The 18367-nt window shown below is 38.1% G+C and overlaps 1 protein-coding gene across 1 annotated transcript in view; it reads right to left on the bottom strand.

Moving 5' to 3' along the window:
• Nucleotides 1-18367, bottom strand: part of LOC110133383 (solute carrier family 15 member 2-like) — a 71498-nt gene that overhangs the window by 19349 nt on the left and 33782 nt on the right. The window contains 8 exon segments of the mRNA XM_070466052.1: nucleotides 3453-3530; nucleotides 3805-3852; nucleotides 3855-3894; nucleotides 6347-6444; nucleotides 7548-7642; nucleotides 8654-8795; nucleotides 9459-9546; nucleotides 11846-12100. Of these exon segments, the coding sequence (XP_070322153.1) occupies nucleotides 3453-3530; nucleotides 3805-3852; nucleotides 3855-3894; nucleotides 6347-6444; nucleotides 7548-7642; nucleotides 8654-8795; nucleotides 9459-9546; nucleotides 11846-11983 (727 nt within the window). The 5' untranslated portion in view covers nucleotides 11984-12100.

Genomic DNA, 18367 nt, shown 5'->3' with positions numbered 1-18367 from the left:
TTTAAAGAGCTCAACTGGAATTCCATCACCCCCACTAGCTTTGTTCATAGTGATGCTTCCTAAGGCCCACTTGACTTCACATTCCAGGATGTCTGGCTCTAAGTGAGTGATCACACCATTGTGATTATCTGGGTCATGAAGATCTTTTTTGTACATTTTTCTGTGTATTCTTGCCACCTCTTCTTAATATGTTCTGCTTCTGTTAGGTCTATACCATTTCTATCCTTTATAGAGTCCATCTTTGCATGAAATATTCCCTTGGTATCTTTAATATTCTTGAAGAGATCTCTAGTCTTTCCCATTCTATTGTTTTCCTCTATTTCTTTGCATTGATCACTGAGGAAAGCTTTCTTATCTCTCCTTGCTATTCTTTGGAACTCTGCATTCAACTGGGTTTATCTTTCCTTTTCTTCTTTGCTTTTGGCTTCTCTTCTTTTCACAGCTATTTGTAAGGCCTCCTGAGACAGCCATTTTGCTTTTTTGCTTTTCTTTTTCTTGGGGCTGGTCTTGCTTCCTGTCTCCTGTACAATGTCAGGAACCTCCATCCATAGTTCATCAGGCACTCTGTCTATCAGATCTAGTCCCTTAAATATTTCTCATTTCCACTGTATAATTGTTAGGAATTTGATTTAGGTCATACCTGAATGGTCTAGTGGTTTTCCCTACTTTCTTCAATTTAAGTCTGAATTTGGCAATAAGGATTTCATGATCTGAGCCACAGTCAGCTCTCGGTCTTGTTTTTGCTGACTGTATAGAGTTTCTCCATCTTTGGTTGCAAAGAATATAATCAATCTGATTTCAGTGTTGACCATCTAGTGATGGCCAGATTAATTGTGATTAATTGCTGTTAATTCTTTAGGTCTTATCTTCCATTTCATTTCTTTAGACCAAGCTTTTCTGAGCCTCAAAGCCTTTAGTATCCCTCCTATTTATTCCTATAGCTTCCTCTGTATTTCCCCAGTTGTGACAGTGATCATGCTATATTGAAAATTCCTGTTTACATGTCTGTTTCCCTCCTCCTGCTAGACCACATACATTCTTTGAAAGCATGAATGCTGTAGCTATCTAATTCACCAATGTGATCCTGATAACTAGAACAGAATCTAACACATAAAGGCTCATTAAATAAATGTTTGTTGAATGAATTAATGAGTGAAAAAATCTAATGAATAAATTATAGTGAATAGTCAGAGAATTGATTTATTAGTACCCAGAAAACTGAAGTAGTTGACTAACAATGACAGCTAATACCTGTTTGAGTGAGTGAAGCTGCTCAGTCGTGTCTAACTCTTTGCGACCCCATGGACTATAGCCTGCCAGGCTCCTCCCTCCATGGGATTTTCCAGGCAAGAATACTGGAGTGGTTTGCCATTTCCTTCTCCAGAGGATCTTCCTCACCCATGGATTGAACCCAGGTCTCCCGCATTGCAGGCAGACTCCTTATCATCTGAACCAACAAGTACTTGTTAATATTTCATAATTTATAGAACATTCCATTATAATATTTCTTTTGATCTTCATAATTATTCTGATATGTAAGTAATATTATTGTGCAATGATCCAAAGAAAAGGGCATAGTACTAATCAGAGGAAAACTAGGATGATAATTTGGTTTTGAAGAGAGAAGGAAACAGAGAATGTATTATCACAGGGCTCCTAGAATAATGCATAAATTTCTTGGAATTGAAATTGCAATTTGAGTAGTACTATTAGCCCCCTCCTTGGTTGAAAGTAATCAGATGGAACATTGAGCTTTTGGGCTCTTTAACCTCTATTGAGCTTTTTATGTGTTTGGACTGGATATCCTCCAGGGGGGATGTCACCCAAAGGCTCAGTGTGAGAACAAGTCTCCAGGTCAATGATTAGAAACAATCGTGTCCATGTTTCCCCTTAGACTGTGTTAAACTAAGCAACACACACATTCCTCTTCCTCTTGCATTGCTGGGTTCTTGGTGGTAAAGAGAAAGAATGCCATTTGATCTATGTAGCATGAGTTTCCCCCTACTTAAACAACTCCTATTTATTTATTTTTAATTTGAGTATAATTGCTTTACAGTGTTGTGAGTTTCTGCTGTACAACAATGTGATGCAGCTATATGCATACATTTATCCCCTCCTTCATGAGCCTCCCTCCCACCACTCCCACCCTTTTAGGTCATCCCAGAGGGCTGAGCTGTGCTGCCTATGCTATATAGCAGCTTCCCACTAGCTATCTATTTCATACATGGTAGTGTCTGTATATATGTCAATGCTACTCTCTGAATTTGTCCCACCCTCTCCTTCCTCCTCTGTGTCCACAAGTCCACTTTATATGTCTGTGTCTCTATTCCTGCCCTGCAAAAAGGTTCATCAGTATCATTTTTTTTCTAGATTCCATATATATGTTTTATATATGCATTGCATTAATATACAACATGTGCTTTTCTCTTTCTGACTTACTACATGCTGTGTGACACACTCTAAGTTCATCCACATCACTATAAATAATCCAGTTTCTTTCCTTTTTATGGCTGGGTAATATTCCATTGTATATATGTATCTTATCTTCTTTATCCATTCATCTGTCAATGACATTTAGGTTGCTTCATATCCAGGCTATTGTAAATAGTTCTGAAATGAACACTGGGGTACGTGTGTCTTTTTGAATTGTGGTTTTCTCAGAGTATGTGCCTAGTAGTGGATTGCTGTGTCCTATGGTAGTTTTAGTTTTTCGAGAAACCTCCATACTGTTCCCCTTCATGGCTGTATCAGTTTCTATTCCCACCAACAGTGTGAAAGGGTTCCCTTTTTTCCCTACCCCCTCAAGCATTTATTGTTTGTAGATTTTTTGTTGATGGCCATTTTGACTGGTTTCCCCTACTTATCCAACTACTCTTATTCTCTTTGCTCAAAAGGAAACTTCTTGGGAGCATTGCAGAGCAGGGCAGAAACAGCTAAATCTAGAAGCTTTAAAAGGCCCAAAGAATTTAAAACATCTTCCAATTACTAGATAAATAGTTATCAGATAAAATAAGCTGGTTTGAGTGGAAGGATTATTTTCTTTGCTTACTATATCCTGAAGTATAGATCAGTACATCTCAACCATGACTACAATTAGAATCACGTAAATATTTAAAAATTTACAGGTGCCAAAGCAGTATCCTACAGAGATCATCATTTAATTGGTCCTACATGGCATCCAAGAATCAGTCCTTTTTAGAGGTCTCTAGGAAACTTATAGTTATGCAACCTTCAGTATTGTTTTTTTGAGATTTCTGATTTTATTCAGTTAATTTATTTACAATGTCTAGGTGAAACCCCTAAAATAACCTTTACCTAATAATGACCATCATCAAAAATTCTAATAGGTTAGTATGAGGACTGAATGCAACAGTTTGTGCAAAGTACTTACATCATGCTCTCCATGTGGAAGGCATCAGTGGTTATTAGTATCCTCGCCCCACTGCACTTACCAAGAGCTATCAGTATAAGCAGTCCTGGAACTCCAAATGCCAGTGCATAGCAGTCCTTTCCAAAACACTGCACATCTCCTTCAGGAAAAACAAAGCCAAATTATTCCTGAATCTTAAGTCTTTGATGTTCTATTCTATCAGCTCAGGTTTTTGAGGTAATAGACATAGCCATCTTCTTTCCTCCCATCACCTAATATATAATCCTTCTTTTAGGGTAGATAATTCAAGATTAAAAGAAATACACTCAGATTTTCAAGCCCTCATAAAAGAGGATGGACAGTAAGAAGCCTTGAACAGATTTCTGGCTGGCCAGAATAAAGCTTATACAGAGGTCCTCAGAAAAGATCCCAACCTCTCAGCATGGGTGTGACAAATGTAGAAATCAAGCTCCCTGCATTATGGCGAGGTAGAAGACTGAGAAGTATCTAGTCCGTTCCTCTGCCTGAAAAAATAAATAAACAAAAAAGGACAAATCATCAGTTCAATGTGCCTACTTGGTCCATCCCCACCTCATGTTCAGACTAAGTGAGAGGTACATACACTGATTCAGATACTGCCTCCATGGTTTGTGACTATCATATTAGATATCTTAACATATATCTTGCTGACCGCAGACAAATATTTCCCTGTCTTTCAAACACTAGTACAAGCAAGCATCTTTAATATTTTTTATCACTTTATCTTGGCAAAAACGGTTATCTTGTATAAAAGTGAGTGACAGCATCAGTAGCTCAGTTGTGTCTGACTCTTTGTGACTCCATGAACTACATATAGCCCACCAGGCTCCTCTGTCCATGGGATTCTCCAGGCAAGAACACGGGAGTGGATTGCCATTTCCTTCTCTAGGGGATCTTCCCAATCCAGGGATCAAACCCGGATCTCCTGCATTCCAGGCAGATTCTTCACCATCTGAGCCACCAGGGAAGTCCTATTGTACACTATATCTATGCATTGTGTTATATATATATATATATATATATATATATATATATATATATTTATTCTAATATTAGTTTCCTTGCATTAAATGTCTGTTTCTTTCAGTAGGTTAAGGGTTCTTAGAGGCCAGAAATTGCATCTTACTATTTTCTGTAATCTCTATCATTACTATCATTACTACTATAGACAGACTCACTTCAGTTCAGTTCAGTCATTCAGTTGTGTCCGACTCTTTGTGACCCCATGGACTGCTGCATATTAGGCCTCCCTGTCCAACACCAACTCCCAGAGTTACAGAATCAGTAAATGTTTTTTAACAGAATTAAGTGAATGAATAACTGAGATAAAAATTAAATAGATTTTGTGGAATATGTGGTAGGAATAGGACTAGACCATGGTTCTAGTAAACTGTTGATCAAACAGGATAATTTTCCTAATGCTTATGGGAAGTCTGCCAGAGAGTAGAAAAGGAAGTCTGTGGGCTTGGAAATGACTGGTGGAAACTTGAAGGTGGGTTTGTCCTATTTCTGGAATATCTTTGTCGAGCGCTTACAAAATTAATTAACTTTCAAATAAAGTTGTTGACCCTTTATTTATTATGCCCTTCTGTGCTGGAGAAGGCAATGGCAACCCACTCCAGTACTCTTGCCTGGAAAATCCCATAGAGGGAGGAGCCTGGTAGGCTGCAGTCCATGGGGTCTCGAAGAGTCGGACACGACTGAGCGACTTCATTTTCACTTTTCACTTTCATGCATTGGAGAAGGAAATGGCAACCCACTCCAGTGTTCTTGCCTAGAGAACCCCAGGGATGGCAGAGCCTGGTGGGCTGCCATCTATGGAGCCCCACAGAGTCAGACATGACTGAAGCGACTTAGCAGCAGCAGTGCTTCATTCTGACTTCCCATATCTCTCCCTGACACACCAACACAATCTCCATTTTCTATACATGGTGTATTTTGCTTCCTCTTCTGGTCCCCACTTAAATCTGTTCTACTCACCCATGTGTATAGTTCATTATGCATAGAATCCCACTTGCCAGAGGCTAGTTATTTCTCCAAGGTTAGCAAGCAGTTATATTCTATGTACCCTCAGACAGATGAAGAATATAAAATAACTCAAATGTTCTGATGGGTTAGAGGAAAGAAGGAGGACAAATCACAGAGAAAGAACAGAAAAACAGATACATGATAGATGGCTATAGAAGAGGAAATAATACATGAAGAGAATAAAAAAGGAAAACAGAGGTAAAAAGAAGTTAGAAATGTTGTCTGATCCAAGAATAGACTACTTCCCTTGTCTGGTTGTCACTGCTTCCTTAACAGACCCATTTTTACATTTATTCACACTGCTTTTTCCCCACTGACATTGGAAAGTATTTAGGAAAAGAAGAAATGATCATCCAGACATGTTCATCTAGAGAAACTCATTCTGTTTTATCCCAAATGGTCATTTTCCCCTTTCATAGAATCCTGAAGCTAGAGGTGCTTAAATCATCTCCACACTACTCATCACCTCCCATTCCCAAAGTGATGACCATGTAACTTCTAAAATACCTCAAGTGAGAGTAAACTCACTATGTGTAGCTATTTGAAGTTTTTCTTTCCATCGAGCAAAAACCTGATTTTCTATAGCTTTCTCTTATTGATCTTTGGATTAATTCCTGACATCCTTCCAATATCTAGACAGCTATAATATCCTCTTTAATCTTATCTGGGCTAAATATCTCCTTTTCCCTCAACCTTTCCTCATAAGATACACCTTTTAGTCCACTTGCCACATTGGTCACTTTCCTTTGAAATGTGTTCGTTTTTCTCTATTAATGACCAGTACCCAGCACTGAACACAACTCTTCAGATATAATCTGAGAGTGGATTACTTCATTTTTGGCAAATGGCTACCTGTTGTTTAGTGCCTGCTTTACTTTTTTTAAAACATAGAAATGATAGGACTCTTACATGTTTTTCTTCAAACTGGTCTCCACCAAAAGCTGCCACACAGGGTTTGATACCTCCTGTCCCCAAAGCTATTAGACTCAGGCCAACCATTGACAGGACTCTGAAATGGAAAGGTGAGAGTACTAACCATACTGATACTAAACACAACTGTAGAAATGGAATATAGAGCTATAAGAGAAAAAATACATGTACAAGGGCACGACCTCCTTCACTTTTCTATACTGTGGGCACTTACCAATGGCTTCCTCCTAGGAGAGACTCTGGAGCATTTACAGTCTCCATAAACCTTGAGTTTCTGCCAGAAAGTATCATTACACGGGAAGATTTTGTCCCTGATAGTTTCATTTACCTCATGAGTGCAACATATAGAAGCAGATACTCAAGGAACTCCAGAGTTAAGGCACTGGTTCTCAGTTTCATTATAGTCAAAGGGACACTTCAATAGAAAGTCCTTGTGAACTTTTATCCCACATATTCTTAGTAACCACAAAATAAAATTTTAAGTTAGTCATAACTAATAGGAGAAATGTCAGTGATTTCTGATGGGACAACAATAATAAGGTATCTAATATCCATTAAATCTCAAACAAAATTGTTAACTCATTGGAAAATATACATATAGGCATATGATAAACAAGAATACATATTATCTGATTCTTGGACAAGTCTAATTCTCTCTACTAACTGAACCAACAGAAATCAGAACCCATCAAGAGTTGGGAATCATAAGCATCAATAGCTTAATAAAGAGAACAGAGCAACTGAAATATATGGATTACACAGAAATGGAAATAATCTGAGCTTTGAATGTGAATTCTACACTATATTATAAGGAAGTATTACAGGCATATTTTTTTGACTGTCTCAAAGTACAAAGTGTGGGTGGATGAATAGGTGACGGAATATGGAGGGCGTGAAAGTTTTCATGTCTTCAAGCATATGAATAGTTTTCATGGAAAGGATACTAACTGGGCATCCTACAAGTCCCCAAATATTTAATAAAAACAAATGAGCTCAGATAACGCAGGAAAGAGTTCAACTGATCAATTTTTTTTTCTTAATCAGTTTGGTAATAAAACAGTATGTTAGAAATAAAGGGACATCTCTGGTAAGAAGATAGAGAAACATCTATAATGAACACATGAGACATTTACCTGTCCAGTGGAGAAAAAGCCATTCAGTTTTTATTCCATGATTTTACTCACGTGTAAATTTTGTCCCCCCAGTATTGGTAAGGCACTCATAGACTTGATCACATGGCCAAGCACATACACCAAGGAGAGACAGATGATTGTCCTGTTGAAAGAGTTAAATCAATCAGTCTACAAATAGAATTCAGATACTTGAGTAATACAGACTCAGAATTTATACTGTTCTTAGTGCCAGGATACATGAAGCAGGAGGAGGAAGAGTTGGAGGAAAAAATGATTATCTGAGAAATGCAAACTGATTTTCTCTCAGAAATTTTTGATATTAATTAGTAAGTTCAAGGCTACAAGAAATCATGCAGTAAAGATACTTTTTAGCTTTATTCAACCTAACATTTTCCCAAACGTATTTGACTATGAGAGTTTTATGTTCCTACATATCATTCATCAGATCCTATACAACCAATTTTCAACAAAATGGACTTTGAGAAATGCTAATTTAGATGATTCCATAGATGACAACTCCATAGAAAATATCTGACTGATGGATACCTGAAATCCATCCCTGGTCCATGAGGATGATGTTATAGGGGACAACTATAACATTATCCCCAAACATCTCTTGGTACTATTTTCAGAGACTTAAAATATATTGAAATGAATAGACCATTAGTCTAACTCATGAAAATATTTATTGTATTCTTAAGAAAGAAACTATAGAAGGAAGTTAGAAAAGAGAAACAGAGATGGTAAAAGAGCTACAAAGAGGGACTTATATGAAGATACTAAAAAGGTTGAAATGATTCAATATGGAGGAGAGATGGATAGTATATCAAATTACTATTAATACATTGAATTTTACATTTTGCTGTCAACTATCTCTGTCACCTGAGGTCAGAACAAGAATTGGTCTTAAACTTCAGAATGGGAGGTTAAAATTAGATACAAGAAAAAACCCCTCCTTACTGAAAAGGGCATAAAAATATTAGAAACACTGATTATGAAGAGACAAAACCTTTCTGTATTGTCAGTCTGACAAAGATTCTTATTTGTCATGGATGACACAAGTATATTCTTGGAAGCAAGAGGCTAGAAGTGATAGTCTCTGCGTGATTAATCGATGAAACTTCTTGGAAATGTGACCTCCCATCATCCTTACTTGAATTTTCCCAACCATGAGTCAACAATGGCTGCTCTCAAGATAGGAATGAAATAACAGAGGCTGCTGAAGGCGTGGTACACAGACGTGGAAGTGTCTTCACTCCAGTGCAGGTAATACAGGAAATACAGGGTCAGCACAGCTAAGCAAAAAAAGAAAGGGGGGTGGGGGGAGAGCGAGCCAAAACAAAATAGATGCATTAAAATATTTATGGAGGAAAAGAACGTTTGATAAGATCTTTGAAGGTGATCTTGACCTTCAGCAGTCCAATCAGTGAAGCAACTGAGCAGTGACTGTTGGCCAGTAGAAGGGCCCTTGGGAGTTGTGGAGTAAAAGGGGCTATGCTTAGTCTACAAATGCAATACTGCCTTCAGTCTTTGTGTGTATATCATCATTTAGGTCAATCTAAAAGGTAACATGGGGCTTCTAATATCCCTTCCGTCTTCTTCCCCCAAGAATCCGACACGACTTAGTGACTAAACCACCACTCTCCTTCCCAGCATCAGTATAATCCATAGGCCTGAAGAACAGAAATAAAGAATGGAATGCCATTGGTGAGAGTTTTTCCACTTATATTCTCATAGGCTGTATTCTGGTTTCTAATACTCCTTTCTGTTTTTGGTCTTTATGAGTTAGTAGGTGAAATCCCATCAGGTATTTCTGGGGACATCTTCACCAAAGGAAAGGACAAACTGGATGAAGGCAGAAAGAATAGATAAGGGAAATAAGTGCATATAAGACAGGTTGTTACAAACATGGGGTGAGAATGAGTGGAGAAAAGTAGGACTTGGGGACACAAAATTACCTTTCATGCCATAATAGGAAAAGTGCTCACAGAATTCATTCACCACAATGAAGACAATACTCAGTGGATAGTTGGAGCCACAGATTTTCTAGGAAACAAAAAGACACTGGCTCAAGCATGAACATTTCCCTATTTAGACCATTATACTGTTTCACAACAGAAAAAAAAAAAAAAAAACATTCAAGTCACCATGATAGATCATGCGAAGCAATGGTCCCTACTCTTCATGAAACAGTCAGTATCATACTAAAAGTGCTTGCATTGCTGATTTAGCAGTCAGAGAAACCATTCTGAATATCTCTTTGTCCATCATTCACTTAATATGGAACTGCTCAAGCATTTCTTGATACTAGACACCAGGACCTGTTCATCTTTCCACAGCACTAAATGGAAAGCCTGGGGTACCGGGCAAGAGAATAATCATCCTTACTTCTAGGAACATAACAAAGAGTTGGCCTCTAGATCACGTGATGTCCAGGTAGTTACAACTCAGATGTCAGTACCCTGCTTAGCTCCACTGTGTAGATTAATCTTTCTGTCCCCACTTGCACATTCATTGTGCTGGGAAGAATCTTAGCAATATGAAGACTTCCTGCCGGGCACAGAATCCAGCACAGATTCCTAAAGGTAAGATGACCTTGACCTTGGGCAGAGAATTCCTAAATCCTGTCAAATTAAATGTCCATTCTTTATATGAAGTAGAGATTCTGTAACATTTTCACACTAATCCTTTCGGGCATTAAAAGGACTATGCTATTCAATGCACTGTATCAGTCAGAATAAAGGGAATATCATGTTTTATTTCAAATCCTTACCCATTACGATAGTCCAACCAATATGAGAGAGAGATGGAGGTATGTGTCCTTGGTTCAACTGAATCTTATCATGAGATTTTTTTAAAATTGCTTTTTCATATACATAAGATGTATGTATATATATGTTTGTATAAGTAATGTATAAGATGTATATGTACATACATCTTTGTAAGCAGCCTTAAATTCTCTGGGACCAGAAGATATATGACTAAATAAATGATATATTAATGTACTCATTCTTTTATCCATATGGATATATAAACAGCCCTCCAAAATATGAATATATATTAATATATAATAAAAACTTGCTTGAAAGACATAATGAATAGTCTTTTTATTTTTCCAGTTCACAGCTTTAAGAATCATGAAACCTGAAGTTTACTTAACACGCTTCTACTAGCTATGTAACACTGTCACTGGTGGTACTCAGATACTGATCCAGTCATTGTCACTACACCTGCCTTTCTATTTTAGTTTTGTTATTCCAAAGAACTACCATATCTAGGATACTACTTAATACTACTTCTTTGCTTGTAGTAAGAACTTAATAATACTTGCTGTAGGCTCTCTTCTTACAGGATTTTGCTATGAGGATTAAATCCCAAGTGTATAAAGTAAAACATTGTTGTTACTTCCTTGTTTCTCTTTCCTTTTGCCTACTGTACACTGGAACACAGTAAAAGAGGCCAGATCTATTCTAAAACTTCTCTTGGTGTCCAGCATAGACTCTGTGTACATGGGAAATTAAAGGCTGAAGTTTTGGAGGTTTTTTTGGTAAAGAAAGAACAATTACACACAGTTCTCCAGAAAGGAGTACTTGCCAAATTTCCCTGGACATGCAAATTGTTTTTTCTTAGAAACTCAGAATGTACAATGAAATACAGCCAAGTCCTGGACACCCACTGAAGAACTCTGACCACCTCCTGTTGCTGCTTCTTCTCCTAAGTTAAAAGAAAGTCCTGTTTAGATCTGGTTTACAGGTTCAGTCTAACTCCAAGAGAGAAAAGTTTTTAATATCTAATACAGCTCAACCTGAAGCTGCAGGGGCCAAGGAGGAGAACCAACAGAGTAAGTCTGTTCCTGTTGTGGGGCTGCTGGGGCTGGCAGGAGGCCCGGGGCTGGCAGGAGGCCCGGACCTGGGTTTCGGTTTCCCCTGAAATGGTGGGATTCCCCGCCCCCATCAGGTAACCTGGAGCCAGCCAATCAACATGCGCCTAGCAAGAAAAAGGGACCCTATCGGGGGAAAGCTGAAAAGCCAGCGAATGCCCAAGTTTGAAAAAAGCCCGAGAAGGTTTGGGCCAATAAGATTACTTTGCAAACATGTAACCAATCTGCTTAAGCCAGCTACCAACTGCTTATGCACACCTTAAAAATTGGGTAACAGCTTGAGCTCAGTGCTCTCTGACCCCGTACCACTGCGTTGGGCGTGCGGCAGGAGCCCTGACTCGAGTCAGCAATAAACTTCCCTTTTTTTGCGAGTTGCATTGTCTTGGAAGCCTTCTCTCTTCCCGCTCAGGGATTCGGACATCGGGCATAACACTGTCAGAGGCAGAGATGAATCCCAGGACTCACCGGAGATGGTTTCTTTGGAAAGTTGGAGGATTGAGGTGGCACCTCTTTAGTGGAGATAGGCAAAAAAAGGGTTTCCTTGGATTCGTTTTTCCGGAAGGGATTCATGGTTGGCTCCTCACTCTCTCTCTCTTCAAGCATTTGGCTTTGGTAGGCAGTTGGGACAGCTGCCAGCTACTGTGAAAAAGGAGGACTGACTAGGTTTAACCCCGTGTCCTGTGAGTGTCCTGCTTCAGCAGCTGCCTGCAAAGCAGAAAGCTATAGGAGAAAAAGGGATTGGGTCTCAAAGACTAATTAAAAAGAATGTTTACATAAAAGGTAGAGATCAGGAAAGTGAGACTAACAAGTCAGGGAATGAGATAGTATAATGCTGGAGAATTGCAAGTGAGTGAAAATAGTTAAGAATATAATGCCTAAAGCATAGCCTGGAGCACAGATTTTAAAATCAATTTCAGGGTGATAAGAACTGCCATTTACTGCACAACTACTTTTGGCTTTTCCAGTAGTCATGTATGGATGTGAGAGTTGGACTATAAAGAAACCTGAGCACCGAAGAATTGGTGCTTTTGAACTGTGGTGTTGGAGAAGACTCTTGAGAGTCCCTTGGACTGCAAGGAGATCCAACCAGTCCATCCTAAAGGAAATCAATCCTGAGTCTTCACTGGAAGGACTGATGCTGAACCTGAAGCTCCAATACTTTGGCCACCTGATGTGAAGAACTCACTCATTGGAAAAGACTCTGATGCTTGGAAAGATTGAAGGCGGGAGAAGAAGGGGACCACAGAGGATGAGATGGTTGGATGGCATCATCAACTCAATGGACATGAGTTTGAGTAAACTCCAGGAGTTGGTGATGGACAGGGAGGCCTGGCATGCTGCAATCCATGGGGTCACAAAGAGTTGGACACGACTGAGCGACTGAACTGAACTGTGGGGAAGTTTTATATGCACACACACATTATATCTACATGTTCTAATTCTAAATATCCTCATTTTACAGGAAATAATGTCTCAAAAGGTTGTGTAATTAGTCCAAAGTCAGGTGGCCAGTAAGTAGCAGATCTGGAATTTTCACTATGCCATTACAGATAGATTAGTACCAGTAATGCCTAAGGTCATTACTTAAGAATGAAGTCAGTGGAGATAGAAACAGGAACATAGAGGAATTGAAATGCACTGAAGAGGAAAGTTACTTCCAAGCTGAATTTGGACAGATCAAAAAATGTTGATTTTTGGTTTTCAACATTATAAAGTTCAGCTAGAAGAAAAATGGAGACTAAACCAAAAAAGAAGCCAGGAAACAGGAGAATCCATTATTTTATTTTAGAATAGGATATCCTAAGACTTTATCCCTCATCAGAGATGGAAGGAATCCTAAATTTAAAAGAGAATATGTGTTTAGCAAGGTGTATGAATACAAAATCATCACATAGAAATTAACTGTATTTAAATATCAGCAAAAACAGAAGAGAGAATTTTAAAAATTATACCAGCTAAAGGCATAAAAAAATCCAAGGAGTCTGTTCCATACATCTGAGTCTCTTTTTCTGTTTTGCATATAGGGTTATCGTTACCATCATGTTATTATCTAGGGTGAAACAGATCACCAGCCTAGGTTGGGTGCATGAGACAAGTGCTCGGGCCTGGTGCACTGGGAAGACCCAGAGGGATCGGGTGGAGAGGGAGGTGGGAGGGGGGACTGGGATGGGGAGTACATGTAAATCCATGGCTAATTCATATCAATGTATAACAAAAACTACTGTAATGATGTAAAGTAATTAGCCTCCAACTAATAAAAATTAAAAAAAAAAAAAATCCAAGGAATAAATCTATTGAAAGACATTGATACTAAACACTAAAATATTATTGAAAGAAATTAAAATGTCTAAATAAATGGAGAGACATACCATGCTCATGATTTGGAAGGCTCATCTTTAGTAAAGATGTGAGTAATCCTCAAACCAATCTATATTTGCAAGACAAAATCTAACAGGTTTGTGAGTGTAGAAAATGACGAGTTGATTTTTAAAATGCACATGGAGATACAAAAGGCCAAGAACAGCAAAGGCAATCTTGAAGAACAATAATGGCAGATTTGCACTACTCAGCAGGAAACCAATTATAAAGCTATGATAATTATAATAGAGGGAACTAACACTAAGATAGACAAGGCAACCAGTGTAACAGAGCAGAGTGCAGAAAAAGACCCAAACACATAATTTAGGTATCATTGAGGACAAGCATGACACTGCAGGGCAGTGGGGAAAATGACAGTGATTTCAATGAAAAAGAACACCATCTGGATACTCATAATATATTTACCCTTATTTTACATCATGCATAATACTCAGTTCTATATAGATTACAGATCTAACTGTTAAAGTTTAAAAAATAAAGCTTTTAGAGGAAAACATAAGAGAACATCCCTATGATTGTATAAGTCAAAGTTTTTTAAATAAAACATAAATGGCAGTCATAAAAGAAAAACAACTGACATATGGGACAGTATTAAAATTAATAACTTTTTTCCCACTTCAGTCAGTTCAGTCACTGAGCAGGCTAGGCCTCCCCGTCCATCACCAACTCCCAAAATTTACTCAAACTCATGTCCATTGAGTTGGTGATGCCATCCTGAGGGAGTCAATTCCCAGGAAGGTTGATAAGAAGTCTGGGGTTCCCCAAGGAGGAGAGAGGGGTCTGGGGTTTTCAAGGAGGAGGAAAGGACAAACTTTTCCTTTTTTTTCTCTCTACATTCCTTAGTCTTAGCACATAAAATGGTTGTTTTTTTTTTTTTTTTCCTTTAAGCCTGGAACTGATGATTACACAATAAACAACTCAGTTTAACCTCTGTACTAAGGATTATATAACAACAATGTATCCTGCTTGAGGACAGTTTCTCCTTCCCGAAAACCTTCTGACTAATCCTGATATCTCAGAATGTATATTATGGGTGTGGGTCTGGTAGGATCTTTCTATTGTTAAGTTCTAATCCTGTTATCCTAAAATGTAGCTTGTGGGAGTGGGTCTGGTCAAGTTTTCACATACTTGAGACATTCTTTTGATTTATTGTAATAACTAATTAAAAAAGTATATAACTCCCTTGGTAACACTGGCAGGGGGGGCACTCTCCGTCCCCCTTCTGATGTCTGTGTCAGAAGCTTTCTCTGTCCCTTTTCTTACTTTAATAAAACTTTGCTACACAAAAGCTCTTGAGCGATCAAGCCTGGTCCCTGGTCCCAAAGCTAAATCATCTTTGGAGATCATGAATCCGACATTGTTCACCGTAAGCTATCAATCCAACCATCTCATCCTCTGTTAGTCCCCTTCTTCTCCCAACTTCAATCGTTCCCAGCATTTTTTTCCACTTAAAGATACAATTAAGAGTAAAATGAAAACTCACAAAGTGGGAGAAAATATTCACATTACTTTACATATAATGTCAAAGGATTTGTGTCCACACTTAAAAGTCACTTCAAAAATCAATAACAAGATTCACATTCAAATTTTCAAGTCTTTTGCAGTTATAAATAATACTACAATAATAGCCTTGCAAATAAGTTGAATGTATCTGTAGAATGAATTTCTGGAAGTACGATTGCTGTGACATAAAACGTTTTTATAATTTTTAGAACTGCCGATTCATTTCCTATTTTCTATTGAGTTGTTTGTTCCCTTCTTGTAAGTTTGTAATATTTACTTTTATATAGTTTATATTAATTCTCTATCACCCTCTATGTTGCAAATATGATTTTTTGTGGACTTTAAAAACTAAATGTAATTTAAAAGGCACAAGTGTAAACCTCAGTACTTCTTACATTATGTGTAACTCATACAACTACCACCCAGGTAAGATTATATATATATTTAATAAATACTTACTTATAATAAATATAATAATATATATTACATATATTATGTAGTAAACTACTCCTATGAATTGAGTCATTCCCTTTGAAGAAGCTCTTAGTGCTTTTAGAATATATTTTTATAATATTTTCTTCATTCTAGAATGGCTAATTTTGATTCATCTTGATAAACTGGAAATTACTAATGTAATTATTACAAGAATGGTATGTGAAAGATGTAAGTTCTGAATTCTGATGTGTCTAAGAGTGCCTTCTTACCAAACTGTGAATGATAGTATTTGATGAGTATGTAATTCATAGGTCACACTCATACCCTTTTACAGATACAGCTTTACTAAATTTAGAGTTTCAATGTAGTATTATGGAATCGTTCAAAGCCCACTGATTTTCTTCCTTTGTAGCCAACTTACTTTCACTACTTGTCTGCTTTTATTATCATCAGTTTCATCAAACTACTCAGAAAGGTCAAACTAAAAGAATATGAGGTTATGTTCAGTTCAGTTCACAGTCAGTTGTGTCCGACTCTTTGCGACCCCATGGACGGCAGCGCCAGGGCTCCCTGTCAATCACCTTCTCCCCTGAAGTTTACTCAAACTCATGTCCATTGAATCGGTGATGTCATACAACCATCTCATCCTCTGTTGTCCCCTTCTCCTCCTGCCTTCAATCTTTCCCAATATCAGGGTCTTTTCAAATGAGTGAGTTCTTTGCATAAGGTGGCCAAAATATTGGCATTTCAGCTTCAACATCAGTCCTTCCAATGAATATTCAGGACCAATTTCCTTTAGAATGGACTGACTGGATCTCCTTGCAGTCCAAAGGGCTCTCAAGAGTCTTCTTCAACACCACAGTTCAAAAGCATCAATTCTTTGGTGCTCAGGTTTCTTTATAGTTCAACACTGGCATTCATACATGACTACTGGAAAAACCATAGCTTTGACTAGATGGATCTTTGTTAGTAAAGTAATGTCTCTGCTTTTTAATATGCTGTCTAGGCTGGTCATAACTTTTCTCCCAAGGAGTAAGCATCTTTTAATTTCATGGCTGCAGTCACCATCTGCAGTGATTTTGGAGCCCCCAAAAATAAAGTCTGCCACTGTTTCCACTGTTTCCCAATCTATTTGTCAGGAAGTGATGGGACCAGATGCCATGATCTTAGTTTTCTGAGTGTTGAGCTCTAAGGCAACTTTTTCACTTTCCTTTTTCACTTTCATTAAGAGGCTCTTTAGTTCTTCACTTTCTGCCATAAGGGTGGTATCATCTGCATATCTGAGGTTACTGATATTTCTCCCAGCAATCTTGATTCCAGCTTGTGCCTCCTCCAGCCCATCATTTCCCATGAGGTACTCTGCATATAAGTTAAATAAGCAGGGTGACAATTTACAGCCTTGATGTACTCCTTTTCCTATTTGGAACCAGTCTGTTGTTCCATGTCCAGTTCTAACTGTTGCTTCCTAACCTGCATACAGGTTTCTCAAGAGGCAGGTCAGGTAGCCTGGTATTCCCACCTCTTTAAGAATTTTCCAGAGTTTGTTATGGTCCACACAGTCAAAGGCCTTGGTATAGTCAATAAAGCAGAAATATATGTATTTCTGGAACTCTCTTGCTGGACTGGAATGGGTGAATTTAACTCAGATGACTATTATATCTACTACTGTGGGCAAGAATCCCTTAGAAGAAATGGAGTAGTCATCACAGTCAACAAAAGAATCTGAAATGCAGTACTTGGATGCAATGTCAAAAATGACAGAACGATCTCTGTTCGTTTCCAAGGCAAACCATTCAACATCACAATAATCCAAGTCTATGCTCTGACCAATAATGCTGAAGAAGCTGAAGCCGAATGGTTCTATGAAGACCTATGAGACCTTCTAGAACTAACACCAAAAAAGATGTCCTTTTCATTATAGGAAACTGGAATGCAAACATAGGAAGTCAAGAAATACCTGGAGTAGCAGGCAAATTTGGTCTTGGAGGACAAAATGAAGCAGGTCAAAGGCTAATAGAGTTTTGCCAAGAGAACACACTGGTCATAGCAAACATCCTCTTCCAACAATACAAGAGAAGACTCTACACATGGACCTCACCAGATGGTCAATACCAAAATCAGATTGATTACATTCTTTGCAGCCAAAGATGGAGAAACTCTATACAGTCAGCAAAAACAAGACTGGGAGCTGACTGTGGCTCAGATCATGAACTCCTTATTGCCAAATCAGACTTAAATCGAAGAAAGTAGGGAAAACCACTAAACCATTCAGGTATGACCTAAATCAAATCCCTAACGATTATACAGTAGAGGTGAGAAATAGATTCAAAGGATTAGATCTGATAGATAGAGTGCCTGATGAACTGTGAATGGAGGTTCATGACATTGTATAGGAGACAGGGAGTAAGACCATCCCCAAGAAAAAGAAATGCAAAAAAGCAAAATGGCTGTCTCAGGATGCCTTACAAATAGCTAAGAAAAGAAGAGAAGTGAAAGGCAAAGGAGAAAAGGAAAGATATACCCATTTGAATGCAGAGTTCCAAAGAATAGCAAGGAGAGATAAGAAAGCCTTCCTCAGTGATCAGTGCAAAGAAATAGAGGAAAACAATAGAATGGGAAAGACTAGAGATCTCTTCAAGAAAATTAGAGATACCAAAGGAACATTTCAGG

This window comes from Odocoileus virginianus, chromosome 4 (genome assembly GCF_023699985.2).
Source record: "Odocoileus virginianus isolate 20LAN1187 ecotype Illinois chromosome 4, Ovbor_1.2, whole genome shotgun sequence".
Lineage (NCBI taxonomy): Eukaryota > Metazoa > Chordata > Mammalia > Artiodactyla > Cervidae > Odocoileus > Odocoileus virginianus.
This window is presented reverse-complemented; position numbering and strand designations above follow the sequence as displayed.